The 16,394-nt window shown below is 38.4% G+C and overlaps 1 protein-coding gene across 9 annotated transcripts in view; it reads left to right on the top strand.

The window, feature by feature from the left end:
* Positions 1-16,394, top strand: part of SUSD1 (sushi domain containing 1) — a 41,843-nt gene that overhangs the window by 9,903 nt on the left and 15,546 nt on the right. For 8 of the 9 annotated variants that reach the window (XR_001525366.3, XR_004500565.1, XM_015652503.3 and 5 more), the window contains 5 exons: positions 498-677; positions 5,959-6,053; positions 7,651-7,840; positions 8,830-8,924; positions 10,000-10,186. Coding sequence is in view for 7 of the 9 variants with exons in the window: in XM_015652503.3 (XP_015507989.1) it covers positions 498-677; positions 5,959-6,053; positions 7,651-7,840; positions 8,830-8,924; positions 10,000-10,186 (747 nt within the window). In the remaining 2 variants the exon portion in view is untranslated. The remainder of the gene's footprint in view (positions 1-497; positions 678-5,958; positions 6,054-7,650; positions 7,841-8,829; positions 8,925-9,999; positions 10,187-16,394) is intronic. The other variant, XM_015652504.3, reaches the window with a different exon arrangement.

The following is a 16,394-nucleotide window of genomic DNA, read 5'->3' as shown; positions in this document are numbered from 1 at the left end:
CAGAATTGCTCATTCATCTTGTCTGTAGCAGCAACTTTTTCCAAAACCTGAATTAAATCCACTGACAAAGGAACATAACCTTATTGATGCTGTTCTTTCATGACACTCCTTAGACCGAATGTCTTTTTTAATATCTACTGTTACTAATGGTAGGTAAAATATAGGGATAAATAGGCTGTGGAGGATAAGAGAGTGTTGTGGGAAGATAGACTTATTCATAAAAATTTGCTTAAAGATCCTTGCTCTCCATTTCTAATCAAGACACTTGCTTTTATTTTATGGGTCATATTGTAGGATAAATGCTGCACCCTGCTAGAAAGTCTTCAGCCACAAAATTCTGTGCTCTGATGAGCTGGCCTGATTTCTAGAAATCTCTAAGAAGTGGAAAAAAGCGAAGTGTAACTTGCTGAAAGAGTTCATTCTTCCATTTTTAACACTTTGTCTTGCCTTTGTATTTTCATTTCAAGGTTTTTTCTTCCTGTTTTTCTCTCTTCCAGAAATAGACTGTGGCAAACCTTTGCTGATTCCACACACGACAATGACCTGGGACAACTCTACCACTCTGCGGAGCAGAGTGTACTATCGCTGTAAAGAAGGATATTTTTTCAATGGAGACAGGAATTTTTCAGAATGCACAATAGATCAGTCATGGGAGAATATTACATACGTATGCAAAGGTAAGTATTACCATACAAAATTGCTGTTTAAATTGAAATTTAATTAGTTTGTCATTCCTGTTCTGAAATTAGGAACAGGAGGAAGAATGAAGGCAAGAAATCCTCTTCTAATTTATGATGTAGGGAATGTGGTGGTACTTTTAGATGGAAAGGTCACAAAAGAGACCATTAACAATCTACTGGATGCCACAGATCTTTTTATAGTCTTGTTTTTTATCTCAAATAGAAAGAGACTAATGTGACCCGAGTTTTATTGCTTCACTGAGAGCCTTCAGCTTTAGAAGTCTGTGGAGTAAGGGGCAGAAGGCATTTAGCAATATTTTCTTGTGAATTCAATATTGTAAAATGTGCTCCAGTGCAAACAGTGGAAATTAAATTTGAAGCCCTTTATCTCTCCCTCTCTCTCCCCCTCTCTTTTTCTTTTGTTGTTTGTTTTGGTTTTTGTTCTTTTCTCATAATGACAAAAGCAAAAATTTCTTCATGGTTGCCTTTCCGGCCTACATCTCGTTGTCTGAATTTCATTCCAGAATTATTTTCTTAGTAAAGAATGAGTCCTGAGAAGGGAGATGTGTAACAAAGGTGTTGTCATACTGTGTGCTTGGAAACAGGAGGTACTGACATTTTATTAACAGCAACAACTAGCAGACGTTTTGGACTATGACTGTTGTGCTCTTTAGTGTTCTTCTGTGTCCTAAAAAGGAGTTGTCTACTACCTATCACTAGTTCACTTGTCTGTCTCTAGTTCTTAAGTAGCAATGCTGTCTTTTGCAGAAGATGGTGTTCATTTAGTTTTGAAACATCTTATGGTTTTTAAAAAGACTAAAAATGTGTCCTTGACTGCTGACAAGGACTTCACTTGATGCATGAGGCCTCTCTTCCCTCACTTGACTTCTTGAGCATCTACTGCAAATGTAGAACATGTGACATCAAGTAAAATGAGTATGTAGAAGAGCAGTTTTCTTAGCTGCTAAAGTGCCCAAGTGAATTGCTGTTGTTAAAAGTCATGATTCATATTTCTTTCAGGAAACTAACATGATGGTATTTTGTGAATTGATTTTGAAGCCAACATTGTGTAGAGTGACTAAGTTAGTCAGGTCTGTCAGTCTTTGCAGTGCCAACAGTTGTCTTGAGTGCTCTGAAGCTTTGACGGGCCTGAACCTGCAGACTGCACTCATAGGATTACCACAGATTTCAGCTAGAGCTCTGCTAGATTCTGGCTCTAGCTTCTGGATCAGAGGGCCAAAAAAGTCAATTATGGTCAAATAGAATGGTAATGAAGAGTTACAAAAATAGCCTAATTAGTCCACACTCCTTTAAAAAAAAATTACCCATCAACAGGAAATTGTTGCAAAATCTTGCGTCTTCTTGACTTGTACATTTTTCAAATTTAGTAGTGGTAACAAATTGCTTTAAAATTAAATGAAATTTCAGTTTGTGCAGTGATGCCTTTGAGATTTAAGTGCTCTTAATGGCATATATAATTAATTAGTAATGCCCATTAAAATGAGAGAAAGTTATGTACCAGGTTATGTACCATTCCAAAATAATTTATGATAGATGTTGGAAAACAAATTGTCTTTTCATCCCACCTGAAAAATTACATTGGAAATAAGGCAGTTAAGAGAACATCCACAGGAAATTCTCTTTGACAATTAGTTTCTTAATTTCTTAAAAAGTGGTTGCTATGGATGCCTTTTATTTGCATTGTTTGGTGCATTCTCTTTTGGGATATATGGTAAATATATATGTGTGTGTGTATACAAGAACTTTTCTAAGTAGCTTGTTTAAATATTAAAAAATATCATTACAAAGTTAATTTTACTTGTGATGCTGATTGGATTAAGACACCAGTAAGGTAAGGCAACAGTAAACTGGATTACGGTTTTTACCAGCCTCTGATTTATACACATAAAATGAGGTGATTGAAGTGCAGAGAACAGATAAGCAATTAAAGTACCTGCTGTCCAGTGTGCTCAGCATGTGAGCCTGAACATCTTGTGTAGCTGGTCCTTACAGAACTTCTTCTCCTGTGGAGCAGAAGTGCTTGGTTTCCCAGAATCTCAGGACCAGTGTTTGAAAGACCTCTGGATGTCATCCTGTCCAATCTTCTGCCAGGGTCACCTAGAGCAGGAACACGTCCAGGTGGGTTTGGAATGTCTTCATGCTTCCCTGAGCACTGTTGCAGTGCTCTGCCACCCTCAGTGTAAAGAAGTTCTTCCTCATGTTGAGGTGGAACTTACTGTGGTTTAGTTTATAGCTATTGCTGGTCATTCTGTCTTTGGGCACCACTGGAAAGAGCCTGGCTCCATCCTCTTGGCACCTGCCTTTGAGATATTTTCATTTATTTAATTGAAAAAATGTAGTCTGTATTAGTAGCAAATGACATTTGCAACATCATTCACCACTTACAGAGTTGAACAGGCTAAAATATACAAAAAATCTAATACCTGGGATTTTTCTTTCCACTAAATTACTTGTATGCATGGGGATAGGTGACAAGAGCTCTGTAGATGAACATGCACATGTGGATTCTCTTTTAGCTATTTGCTGAAGATAAATATCAGAGTGGAGCTGATTCTGTCTGCTGTCTGGTAAAAAGGTTGATATCTTTGAATTTCTTGACAAAATTTCTCCCTCTCCAACACTCACTGGTGCTGTAACACTTGTTTTTTTTGCATTCTACCATTTGTGTTGTGTTTACCAGTGCCTGTCTTTCCTGGCTGCCAACTGACAGGTGCTATTTGCATCTCTCTATCCTCTCCCTGATCTGCCTTTATTCCTCCAGGATTTTTTTTTTCACCTTTCACCTCTGGTCTCTGGGTATTTATTTGCTTGTTGTTTCTAGGACACTTTCTCTTGGAATGGGAAAAAGATTGTGAAGGTAATATGAATGCCAGTGGGGTAGCACTGAACTTCACCCACCTTGGTTAATCACAATTTAAAATTTATAGTGCTGAGATATAGGCTAATGGAGGGTCTTTGCTTCTCCCATCTTATTTGTGAATTTGAGTGTAAGCTGTTGATCAAAATCAGTTACATTTTAGACCTGGATGCTACTGTCTGCTACTGTGTGTTTCACAACCCAAGTTCCCAAGCTCTGTAAGTCACTGCCACTGTTAGATTTCACAGTAGAATGAATGTTTCAAGGAACCTGTCTCCCTCTAGTTGCAGAATATTTTTTTCAGAGAAACCTTTGTGCTGCTATTGGATACTGTGTTTATGCTACTGGGATTAATGTTAAACCAAGACCTTTCTGTATGTTTGGTTGTCCAAACAAAGACTGTGTGATCACTAGGAGTAAAGGAGAAAAAGCAGTCTCCTCAGAAAGCTGAAGACTTTGTTGTGGTAATTGTTCTGTACAGGTTTTCATGCTCTTTCACTCACATCCATTTAAAGTAGAAACTTTTGAGAAAAGATTTGCCAGCTATTCTGTGAATTTATGGTCATTGCCTGGTGGCCTTGTCCTCAAAGTTCAGAACCCTTTTGTTGTTTGCTGCTTTATTTTCCCTTTCTTTTTTTCCCCACTGTATTTTATAAACTCTTAAGTCAAGTTGCAGATTTTCTTGCTAAGAAGTCATGTGATTACTCCCTCTCTTGTCCCCTCCTGCCTTCTTGTTAGGCATTTTAATTCAGATCTCATGGATATGGAAACATTTTCCCTCTGTCTTTGAGTCCTTCTTGCTATTCTCTCTTTTAATAAAACTGTGTCTGATTTAAAGAATACAACAACTGAACATAATCTTTTTCTTTGTGTTGATACAGAAGCCTAAGACTGTAGAGTTTTGGGGCAGTACTGTGAAACAGATAACAATAACAATAAGCAGCCCTTAAATACAGTTAATCACACAGCTGTTTGTAAGAAATTTGTTTTAGAGGACACGGTGGTTGATCTCTTCCTTCTGTCCTGGAAACATGGAAGCTTTCAGCAGCATTTCCAAATACAATGAATGTGGAATGGAGGAGTTAAAACTAGTTGGGAGATGAACTGGTCTAGTGAGTGAGGTATCTATTTGTTGAATATATGGAAAGGGAGATAATCTTAGAAAGCAGTTTTATGGCAGTTCTAATAGTCAAAGAAAAAGAAAGAAAAACCACTGCAAAATACATTATTGTTAATACATTGTAGTTCTAAATAGCTGCCCGATATGAAATGCTAGAAATGCTAGAAATTCGTAATGTACTGATTTATTTTAATGACAGCTTGATGCCCACATGCTACAAGAGGGCCCCTGTGTAATGAAGTAATGAAGTTTATATACAGAGGAAGGGTGCCCTGACCTGTGCTTGCTTTTATAGCAGCACAGTGCACCTACTATTTTGAGAATATTCACTGAAGTATCTACCAATGCTGTCCTATGAATATCTTTCAATTTTTCAGCAGCTAAGTGTTTTTCAGCTTAGAATCTGTATCAGATTGGGTTTGTGTGACCTAGGTCATGTAGTGAATGTAATGAGAAAACATGGTGGTAGGACAACGGAATGACAATTTGAAGGCTGGTGAAGGAGAGGAGTAAATATGTTCACTGTTGATGTGAGTTGTAACCAGAGAGCTTTGTTTTTAGCTATGTGAGAATGTTATCTTGTCATGTGAGAGCAACTGTGCTGTGTCTAATGACAGCAGTAAGAGAGAGTGCTGAAAGAAAGTGTGGATGAGATGACCTTCCTCACTGTGATGTGTCTCTGAGAAAGCCTGCTCTTGTGTGTAAATTAACAGAGGCGTGTTGAGGGATGTATCTCTGGTTGCTACAACTGTACTTCCTACATGCTTGGTTCTGTGGGCTCCATTGTTGTAATCTAGTTTGTTTTGAAAGGTGTTCTTAATTTTAAGAATTAAGCTGTGTTACTTAATTTTATTTATTCTGCAACAAGAAAAAATGTCAACACCTTTTAAAAAGTAGCTCATGTAAATAATGAACCAAAACATTCATTCAGCTACAAATAAACTCTTTCTCAGTCTAACACAGAAGCTTTCTTAAAAACTCCCTGGGTTAGTTTATGTAATACTGGTTGTATGTTTAAAGAGTTCACAGTCTTTAGCCCAGGACATGCTTCTTCAGTTAGCTTGTTATTTTAAGTTTAGCAGCCAACACAGTTAAGAGAAAGGTTTCTACCTAACATGTGCTTACCTTCTTTGTTTTTTCCTGTTTGGACAAAAAAGCAGAGCAAAAAAAATAATCCAAGACCAAACCACAGAAAAAGTAAGAAATATGCAATTGCTCCAAATATAAGATTTACATGAGAAGTAATGATTTTCTTTCTATGTTCATGTTTTTGGTCACAGAGGAGGAATTATTTAGTAATATATCCATATTCAATGAAACATGTGTGAGGTGGCAAAGGAAAACTGGGAGACTGGGAATGCAGGAAACGTACACAGTAAGTGATAATGGAAGTGTTTGAGATTGGGAGTAATTTTGTCCTGCTTATACCTGCTGATTCAGCAGTGGATATTTGTTTTGTGGGTTTTGTTTGTATGGTAGTTTGTCTCGATCTTCCCAGTGGAGCGCCTAGAAACCTACAGGTGACTGGCTGGGTTAGGAAAGAAGAAAATTCCTGTGCTAAAGGTAAGTGAAAAACTCAAAAGCTTCAGGGTCTCATTCCAGTAAATCACCTAAATGCCTGCTCGAATCTGTAAGAGGTTACAGCATAAGGTTATGTTTTAGTGAAGTTCCATTGAAGAGCTCAAGCTCACATTGCCCCAGAAAACACTTCAAAACTTGGGCTCTGTCCCTGTCTGACAAGCACCTGAACTGAACTGTGTATCACTTGCAGATTCTGGATATAACATGTTTTAGAAATGCAAGGTATATCAAAATAGTGTGCTTTGCTCAAAAGGTTCAACTAATGTATATCTGAAAATTTTAGAACAGTTTTTCTTGGAAATTGCAAGCAACCTTTGTAACTGTTTTGTGTTTTTTTGGGTTTTTTTTGGTTTTTTTAATAAGAACAAAAATCAAGGCATAGATTCTCAGAAACAAAACAAATAGTCTGGTGAGTGTTATGGAAAGCCAAAACAACATGATAAGAATTCCTGTGTTTTCATAATGACATCCCAAGAAAGGGTTTTGCATGCATGTGTGTTGTTTGGTTTTGGTTTCTTTAATTTCTTTTTAGTATGTACAATTAAGGAAAAAAATAAAAGGGGTTATTTAGGGTGTCCAGGGTAAGTGTATTAATGTGGAAAACATTTCAAGTCTGGGTAATAATTTTGGAAAACAACCCATCTTTCTCCTCCTATGTTATAACCAAACTATTTTTAGTTTGTATACTTTTATTGAGCACTGCTGAGATGGAAAACACAGCTTCCCAGTCCCCCTAACAGGTCAAAACTGTTTTTTATATAGCCAGTGGTAACTGGCAGGCTGTGGATCTCTTGTATGATGTATTCTGAATTCAGCCATCTGAAAGACACTTCAGAATAGCCAGAGAAGGTGAGCTTTGTCTGTCCCTTCATGTCATACAAGCAACAGATTTCTTTTTCACTACAACTGGGACAATGTTAGGCAAGCTTGTCTTTTACTGTTTGGCATTCCATCTTGCTACTGCTTCTCTAGGGTAAGGGGGAAAAAGTAATGAAAAGGAAAGAAAGTAACAAGCAGATGCAGTTTTTATCTGTGTGCTGTAAACAAGAAGCAGTATGTGCTTACACCTTACTATTTGAGTTGGAGATCTTAGTAGGGTTCACAATAGATTAGGTTCCTAATGGATTAGATTAGATTCCATAATAGATTCCTTCTATCTGTTGTAGAAGTATATGAAAAAAATATGAATAATTTTAACAGCCAGAAGAAATAAAGATCCAGTTTATTAAGACATCTCATAGCTAGTCAAAAGCCTAGATACTTCCCTTGAACTGATACTCTAAACCAGATGTAATCCTGTGTTCCCTTTATGAACTGGTAGGATTAAATAAACAAGTATTCTGAATTTTGGAGAGCCAGAACAAATTGCACTGTTGTCTTTGTTTCAATAGTTTCATATATTGGGCCAAAGATTGGATGAGAAGATGTTCTCAGAAGATGTGATATTTAACATCAGTACAAGTGAAGATAATCCAAAGGTGTGTTTAGATCTGAATTCTGGAAGTAACTACATGGTGAATATAACGACCATTTCTTCCACAAACATCACCGTCTCTGTTACAGTAGCAATTCAAACAAAGGGTAGGTTGTGTTTTGTATCCTGTGTGCTTATAAAAGAACATACTGTACTGCAGAGTTCACTGATTTAAGTCTAACAGGAAAAGGGGCTGTTTCCTAGAGTTCATAATTCTTTATGCTGACTACGTACATGTAGCCACAGTCAGCATCCTCTTTTTCTGCAAGATGTTTTTCTTTCTGTTCACTTGGCCATTGACTCTATGAGCAAGGAGAGCAGTGGCAGTAAGTGCCCTTCAGAAGGCTTTGGCAAATTTGCTATTTTCAGGACTTGCCTTCTGGCTGAGGCAGGATTAGCACAGAATTTTGGTCCATGGTACAGTGCCTACTGTTTTCCATTTTTGCCATGAAATATGGTTCTCTGCCTGTAGGAGAATTCCCTGTTGCTTGTCTATGTGACACTGATCTAAGTGGTATGAGCATTACAGACAATGCTCCTATGTTTGCCAGTGATTAACAGGGCTCTGGCAGTTACCAGTAATTTTACAGAAGTCATGTTCTAACAGTGGATTTCTGAAGTATTTTAGTCATGGAGACTTTAGGCTTAGCCTATGACATACTAATTCTGGTGAGACAGACCTTGAGAAATAATTGCTTTTGGAATCCACAAAAATGCTTTTGCTCACATGCTTTTTCCTAAAGGGCATCAACTATGTCAAATTGTTCTGTGACAATTTCATTTATATCAGGAGGCCTGTACCCTTGATATTTCTGTCATTATAACCTTCTAGGTCTGGAAAAGTAAATTGTGTATTGGATTTCCTGAAATAGCATGCTTGGGTTTTTCCAAAATCTGATTTATCTGGAAAATGATCATGTTTTACTTATCTTGTTTGTTCATTGAAAAAGAAATGGCAACCTACCCCTCTGTCTCAGAAGAGAATGAAATTTATGACTTTTCAAAAAATTTTATTCTCAGCTACTCATATTCAATTAAGTTGAAGGAGGTAAAATTTTTAAATATAAGTTGATCTCTTTTTAAATTGTCTCTACAGTAAAGGAAGCTTTCAATAATGTATTAATTTTTAATGATACCTGCTTGAAATGGAGGAGAAATGTCAGGGGAACTGGTGTGGAAGACAGATACTCAGTAAGTGAAAATCTACATTTTGAATCTAGAAAGCGGTTATTATCAATCAAAGACCCCATTTTTCAAACACCTACTGCTAGCAGTGTTCCTCATTATAATAAAACGTCTCAAAAAACCCCAAAGAATTATATTGCATAGTGGCCAAAGAAAGACCATGCTCTCTTGTAGTCCCATTTCTTGCTTATTTTTCCCATACTTAACTCTTAATTTGCTCTCCTTATCTGTACTTTCAATTTTGCCATGTTCAGGCAAACAACTCACACAACTCTATTCCAGTTCCACTGAGTCAGTTCTCTTTGCCTTGTGGTATGCCTTCAGTCTGCCCTTATCCCAGCAGGGAATTTCTACATGAACTACTTCTGCCAGGACTCTTGACCACCTGCTGTTGTCTCAAGTTTCCCTCTGCCAGGAGGCACTAAGAGATTATCTGAAAGCATAGGATCTATTTAGAGGAAAATTAATGCACAATTAATATCCAGTAAGCATTTTAGTTTTCATTAACAGAGAAATCATTTTATCAGGAGAGGCTTTAATTTAGTTACTTCATGATTATTTCAGTCATTAACAATAAAACACAAAATCCTATTGAAACAAAAAAAAAAGAACCCACGAGTCTGTAAATTTCCTTGGAAATATGGAAATATAGGTGTCTGTAGGCAGATTCAAGAGTGAAGCTGGCATTTTGAACATGGGTAAAAATAACTCGATTTTGTCTCAATCCTCAGGGTGATGTGTTCACGTGAGCTTACTTTTATAATTCACCAGGAGGGTATACTTCATTGAAAGTGAACTGTTACTGGAAGCCGGTATGTTAGTGGGAAATACGGCCTAGGGAAAATTAATAACAAAGAAGATAGACTAGGAGGAGAAGTGAAAGAACAACGAAAATAGCAGATCTGATCAAGATAGATCAAATTTTGGAAGCACTGGAATTTGACTAACTATCAATGCCAACTGTTTTGACACTTCCTATGCAGTGCTCTCTCCTTCTGTTTCTTCTGATTAAGAGTATGAGATGGCTGAATGCAAGTAATGTATTATAACATTTCGATTTTCGTGCTGTGTTTGGTTACAGTTTCATGTGCAAGGCCAGCGTTGGTATCAGAAGAACTTCCATCATGAAATGACCTTTGAACTTTCCACACACAAGCAAGCTCCTGAAGTTTGTTTAGATTTGCAACCAGGCACCAATTACTCTATTAATATTTCCATGGTAGCTTTGAATTTTTCGCTGCTTGTTTCTATGACAACACAAATTACAGGTGGGTCTTGCCATTTATTTTATATACTTACAAAAGCACCTAGTGGGTGTAAGAGACTCAACTGAGCATGCACTGTTGATCCCAGTGTTTTGTGGTGGGCTGTCAAAGTAGTCTTTCCATGCTCAGAATTGTCTGTTATTTGTTTTCATGGATTTTGTAGAGTTCAGAGGCAGAAGGGGGAGGGAAATTGAGGTGCAGAGTCTTAATGTGTCATTTTGGGACATCAGGGAAAAGATAGTTCGGTGGGTTGGATGCAAGACTGATGTCAAGGACAGCTGAGTTAAATTCCCTGCCCTGTTAGAGGCTTAGTCACTTTTTAAGAAAAAGTTTCCTCCATAGTAGAGTTATTAGCTCAACTGCACTTTGTATGGTATGGGTATTTGTGACAACAGAAACAGATTATCACTAAAGTCTGCAAGAATCAAAAGTATCTGCAATTACCTCATACAGATACTTTTGCCTCTAATTGGCAGAGTACAAAACATAAAAGACATTTGAGCAAATTAGCTTCTGAAGGAAGAGCCTTGGCTTCACAATTTAGCAAGATGTATGTCACTAAAATGCCATGATGGAAAACATCTTATGGGTCTTGTTTTGCTTAGAACAGTTTTCACCATCCTTGTACTGTCACACCCTCTGTATTAGGTGAAGTGCAGTGCAGTGTTTGATGATGGGATCACTCTTCCATGAATTACAATAGGTAAAAAACATGAAAACTCTCTGAGTGTCTGTAACTGTGTTCAGCCACTAGATGGAATCAATTCTCTTCTGACTGCTTAAGAAGAGTTTGAAATTTGTGTTTTGAAATTGATAGTATTGCTGTATTTTCAGTAGTAAATCTGATGGTTTTAAGCTGAAAGGCAAAACATCTCTTTTTTCTTAAAGGTTCTGTTTAAGATATACAACGACCTGTTTGTTTCTCTTTTTTTTTTTTTAATGAAATTACAGTAATGATTTGGAAATTCTTTTTCACAAGTTTCCTATGGTCAATACTCAAAAGTAGTGCCCAAGCATTCATGAATATACGTGTCTTTATAAAAAAGTTACTAAAATACTTCAGAATTTTGTTGATAGAGGTCATTTTTGAATACATACTCAGAGAAAAGGAAAAGCTCTTTACTCTGTCATCCTGTGGTATTTCCTCAATTCTGCAGGATTGCATCAGGTCACTTACTCAGCAGAGCTCTAGAGAATGCTTTGCAGTAGGTGCTGTGTGAAATGGTATTTGTGTCTTGACAGCTGGCATATTTTCCTCTCTGCTGAGTTAGTGCTTAATGCACATGCATAGCCCCAGGAAAGGTCTTGGCATAAAAGTTAGGTCATTTCCATTTTGAAAGAAGATTTTACTACACAAGTCCCTAGTGGTAGTTATCTTATTCAATAAGCGATAAAATATAGGTGTTACTCTGTCATATGAGGAGTCTTGATCTAAAACTTGATGTGCAAACACTTATTTTTTGACTTCCACTGAAAAAAATATGAAGTATGTATTTTTTAAGTTTTTGCAGAAAATACAGAAAATTAAAAAGTCAATTATGATCTTCCTGTAAAACTTGCCAAATAATGGAATTTAAATAAGATTAATTGTGTTGTCATCTCATCTAAGATGGAAAGGATACAGGTGAAATAATTCATAATAATAAGCTGTGCTGATTAGACTTCTGTGTCTTATGTCTTGGAATTGTATTACAAGCAAGCTATATTGTATATGCAAGCAGCTTAATTTATATAAAAAGCTGTAATTTAAGAGTAGGTGTATAATTTTCATCTTAATTTGTCCAGTTATTTTGTAATCATATATGTATTTTCGGTGGTGGATGGAATTATCTCAATTTATCTGCCAAATTAATTCTGAAAAGTGGCTATATTAGCTCTGGTGGTTTTCTAGATAAATGGTATTGTAAAAATGCAAGATACGCCTTAACACAGAAGCTCTAGGGAAACTGAGACTTACAAAAGTGTTTTACTGATTATGTTCTCATGGGTTGTTTAGGGTTTGATAGGCCATCCTTTAAGAGGTACATGATCAGTTGGTCTGTTCCCACAGCTGGGGGCAAATGCAGATGTTGTGTCTCCTAGAAATTTACAAGCTTTCTACATTTTGAAAGTCTGGAAAATCTTAACTGTGGAGTTTCAAATATTGTGAATAGACATGTCCCAGACAATTGGATGATCACTGCCTTACAAACCTAATTTCCTGACAAGGATAGTGATTGTGTAAATTTTTAGACTGTTGCAGAATATAGCAAGTATGTAAATGCTAGCAGTTTGTTTGGGTATTTTTTTCAAGAAAACAAAATTTATGAATACATGTTATGAAAGTTACTTCTATATCCTGAATATCTATACCTATGCCCATATCCATGCCAAATAAGAATAGGTAACATCCATTTTATTTCTAAAAATAAAAAGCCAAGAACTTGAACCTAAAAGCTTGCTTTCCTCCCTGGCAAAAAAAATAGTCCCTTCTAAAAAAATAGTTCAGTTCCATACAATTGTTCCAACAAAGCTGGTTTTTCCGGTCATCTTGTGGATGGTAAATACAGTCTAGAAAATGCTTCATGGATCATTGTAACAGGTATCTTGCACAGTCTTTATGTTGTCTTAACTTATTTTAAAGAAACTCTCACCACTTACCTACTGGATATAGGAAACTGAGTCAATTATCAGAAATTATTAGGCAGTGATTTTATTGTAGCTGTAAAAAGATGGTAGAAAGATTGTGATTTAGATTGTGATTTAAGCAGGGAATCCCATGTCCCTTTCCAAAGAATGAAAGGAGTGTCTTGTGGGCATACTTGTGATTATACTACTTACACATGGTTCTGTTCATTTTCCTTTATTAAGGCATGCTCAGGGGAGGCATTGCTCTTAATTTCACTACCTATTTTTACATATGAATTTAAGATGATTGAACTCTGTAACCATTTCTTACAAGTGTTTGAAAAACAGGATAATAAATAAGGAGCTAGGTCTCTTTTACTTTCATTGCTTATGTTCTGAATAATTCTTTCAGTTTAGCCACATTAAAATTCGATTGATATTTGAATCTGTTTTTGAGCTTTGCTTTGGGTAAATTCTTTATGAAGACTCTGGTGTTTGGGGAGTTCATGCGTGCCTATGTGTTTACAGAGTCTGGTTAGCTTTTTGTTTTTGTTTAGAGTAGACCACTAGGACCTAAGACATAGTAGGACAGAAGTGTTTCTGGACACTAGAAATAGATCTTTAGTGCCAGAGTTACTGATTACCTGTCCTTCTTTTAAAATAATTCATTTTAGGTTTGATTATGATTTCTCATTGCTTTTCATCCTCTTGATTTTCTGCATAGAATCAAGCTGTATTTTGAGTTTGCTCAAGGCATACTATTCACACATGCTGCAATTTCTTATATATTTGTACATGTACTTTCCAGGGGGTTTGAGTAGGCTTGACCTTGAGTCTGTGTTCCTCAGAAAATTGTAGTACTTCCTATATTTCTCAGCTGCTGTTCTTTTTGGTTTAGCCCAGTATCCACCTGCAGGCCATGTACTTGTGTGTGTCTCATCTCTGTCTTCATATGATCATGTGAGTGAGAAAGTAGCAGAGTCTAGAAAGTGACTTGAATAAGAAGAATGCATTCCATCACATATTAAGTATAATCTTCTATAATTCTGCTCCTTTGCCTTGATGTGTGGAAAATGTATGGCATTACAGATCAGATCGTGATGTCTAATTTGTTCTTCTGCCTATGGATTTACACACATACATAACAGATAGACTATTGTTCTGATCTCTTGTAGGATGGAAAAGATTTCATTCTTTCATAAAGGCAGTTCTTTAAGGTCTGGAAAGGGAGGGAAAACCCCAAAATCTACTTTCCAGCGAGGAAGTGAAAGACTTGGAGGTGTGGTGATCTGACAGCTCTTACTCTGAGAGCATATGATGTACCTCCAGAGAAACCATAGTAAAGCGTGCAGTATCAGAGTGTGAGAATTGACAAGAAGGAAGTTTCTGATTTATCTAATGGGGAAAGAGAAGTGATGAAAACATGAGCATGGTTACTTATTTTTTTAAATGTAGGGGGAACTTAGTTGCCAATCATGTAAACAATTTCATACATAAGCATGCACTTTGTATTTTTGTGCAGAGACTATTTAAACGTGTGATAATTAAATTCATATGAACATCACTTCACTATCATTTTTCTGACCTCCTCCATAGTAAGAATTTTTCAAAGTATCTGTGAACTCATGAACAATCAGATAATTTCTCTTATTCTTTTTACAAAGCAATTGGTATCAGTGGCACAGTCTATGCTTTACAGCCAGTGCTTTGCAAGAGGAATAAACTCTGTTTTCCATACTGTTTGCTTTGGGTGGATTGGTCACAGAAGAGAAACAAGCAAGAGAAAACATGGTGTCTTCTGTCAGGCCTTCTAGTGGAAAGCACCACAAGCACCTTGCTGAGTTTTCCCTGACCAAATCTTCCTCCTCTCCCATGGCAAGGTACTGTGAAGTGCCTTCATTTTGGTGCATATGAACATATGCCGGTCTCCTGTGCCATACGTCCAATTTGAGCAGCTCCAAGTTGTGCAAAGGACCGCTGCACTTGGTCAAGGTCCAGGAGGAAGGGAGAGCTGCAGAATGCTGAGCACAGGCAGGGGATGTAAGAAGTGGCTGGCACTGTAAAACTGGGTGCTCACCCTAAGAGTCCAGCACGGCGCTGCACCCCTCTGCTTACCCAGCCTCTGCTTATCTAGGCAAGGTCCTGTCCTCAGCTTAGGAAGCGAGGTGGGAGTAGTGGTGGCTGTTTGCAGGGTCCCAGACCACTTTCACTGAGGTTAGGAGGCTGTCAGTCATACCAGGTTCCCTCTTGTGGAAGGACCAGGCAGGCCCCTAACCCAAACACCCTGAGCCAACAGCAGGGAGCTGCCATTCTGCTGCCAGACCCCGAACGCCTCCCCCACAGAACAGCAGATGCGAGCACTCGGCACACCTCATTCTGTTCCCAGACATCACAAGGGAAAGGTGCCGCAGGAAGAACCGGAGCAGATGACAAACCACAGAAATGTTCAGGTGGGGATGAGCCAGGAGATGGGGATCACCCTGGCTCCCCTACACACGGCGCAGCAGAGGCCGGCGACCGTAAGGCAACCTAGGCACGATCGGTACGAGAAGCAGCAAGACGCAGGCGAGTTTAAAGCTGGAGTTCCTGACCCAGAGGAGCTCTGCAGCTGGAACCGGGGCCCTTCAGGCCCTGCTCCGACACAGAAATCACCCGACGGGCCCGAGCCGCCTCCCTGCGCGTCGCGTGGCTGCGAATGGCGCTCGCAGGGTGAGGGCAGGGTGGCAGGTCACTTGCTGGCACAGAGGAGACCGAGAGGTCCCAGCCGAGGTGCCCTAGAGCGCATCTCCCCGCTTTTATCTTTCTTTCCTCGCCTAGGGCCGTTTCACTTCAAAGACCCGCTGGCCCTGGGCAGCGCTGGCCCTGCCAGAAAGGCTCGTTTGCGCAGCAGAGCTCAGGCTCCCGAGGCCCCGGAGCCGGGCCCGCAGCAGGCCCGGGCCACGGTGCAGGCAGAGCCGGGCCTGGCCGGCGGCTTCATCCGCACTGCCGGCCTCGCTGAGCTCACACCTTAATCATGACGAACAGGATGCTGTGACATTCAGCCACAGAGCAGGGAAACAAAGGCTGCAGTCAGCAGAGAATCACATGAGTCGGATTTCCAGAAATGACCAGTCTTTAAAGAAGATCTAAATGAACTTTTCTGTGCATGCGGTCTTGATTTATTTATTCTCCTTCCTTCCCTCTCTTCACATAATGTTCCTCTCTAACTGAAAAATCTCTTCTCACTCTGTACTAGAACAGTAAGGTACTTGTACAGTAAGGTTAATTACTTTTCAAACAGTAGTACAAACAGTAAACAATGTTTTTTAGTGTATTAATATCTCTACCTTATTTTAGCTTTACTTTTACAGCAGTATTTTTTATTTCCTTGTTTTAAAATTCAGCAAAAACCTTTTGGGCATAAAGCCCTCAAATAACCATGTGATGCCCAAAAGATAGGCTGGAAATAAATCCCCATAGACTGATGTCTATCGAGCAGGGATTTGTTGTTTGCAGGGCTGGTGGTGAGCGGGATGTTTCCACCTAACTTACCCACCTTCGTCAAGTGCTGTGGTATATCTATATATATATATATGTGTGTGTGTGTGTGTATTTATATGTATAC

Source organism: Parus major, chromosome Z (genome assembly GCF_001522545.3).
Source record: "Parus major isolate Abel chromosome Z, Parus_major1.1, whole genome shotgun sequence".
Lineage (NCBI taxonomy): Eukaryota > Metazoa > Chordata > Aves > Passeriformes > Paridae > Parus > Parus major.
This window is presented reverse-complemented; position numbering and strand designations above follow the sequence as displayed.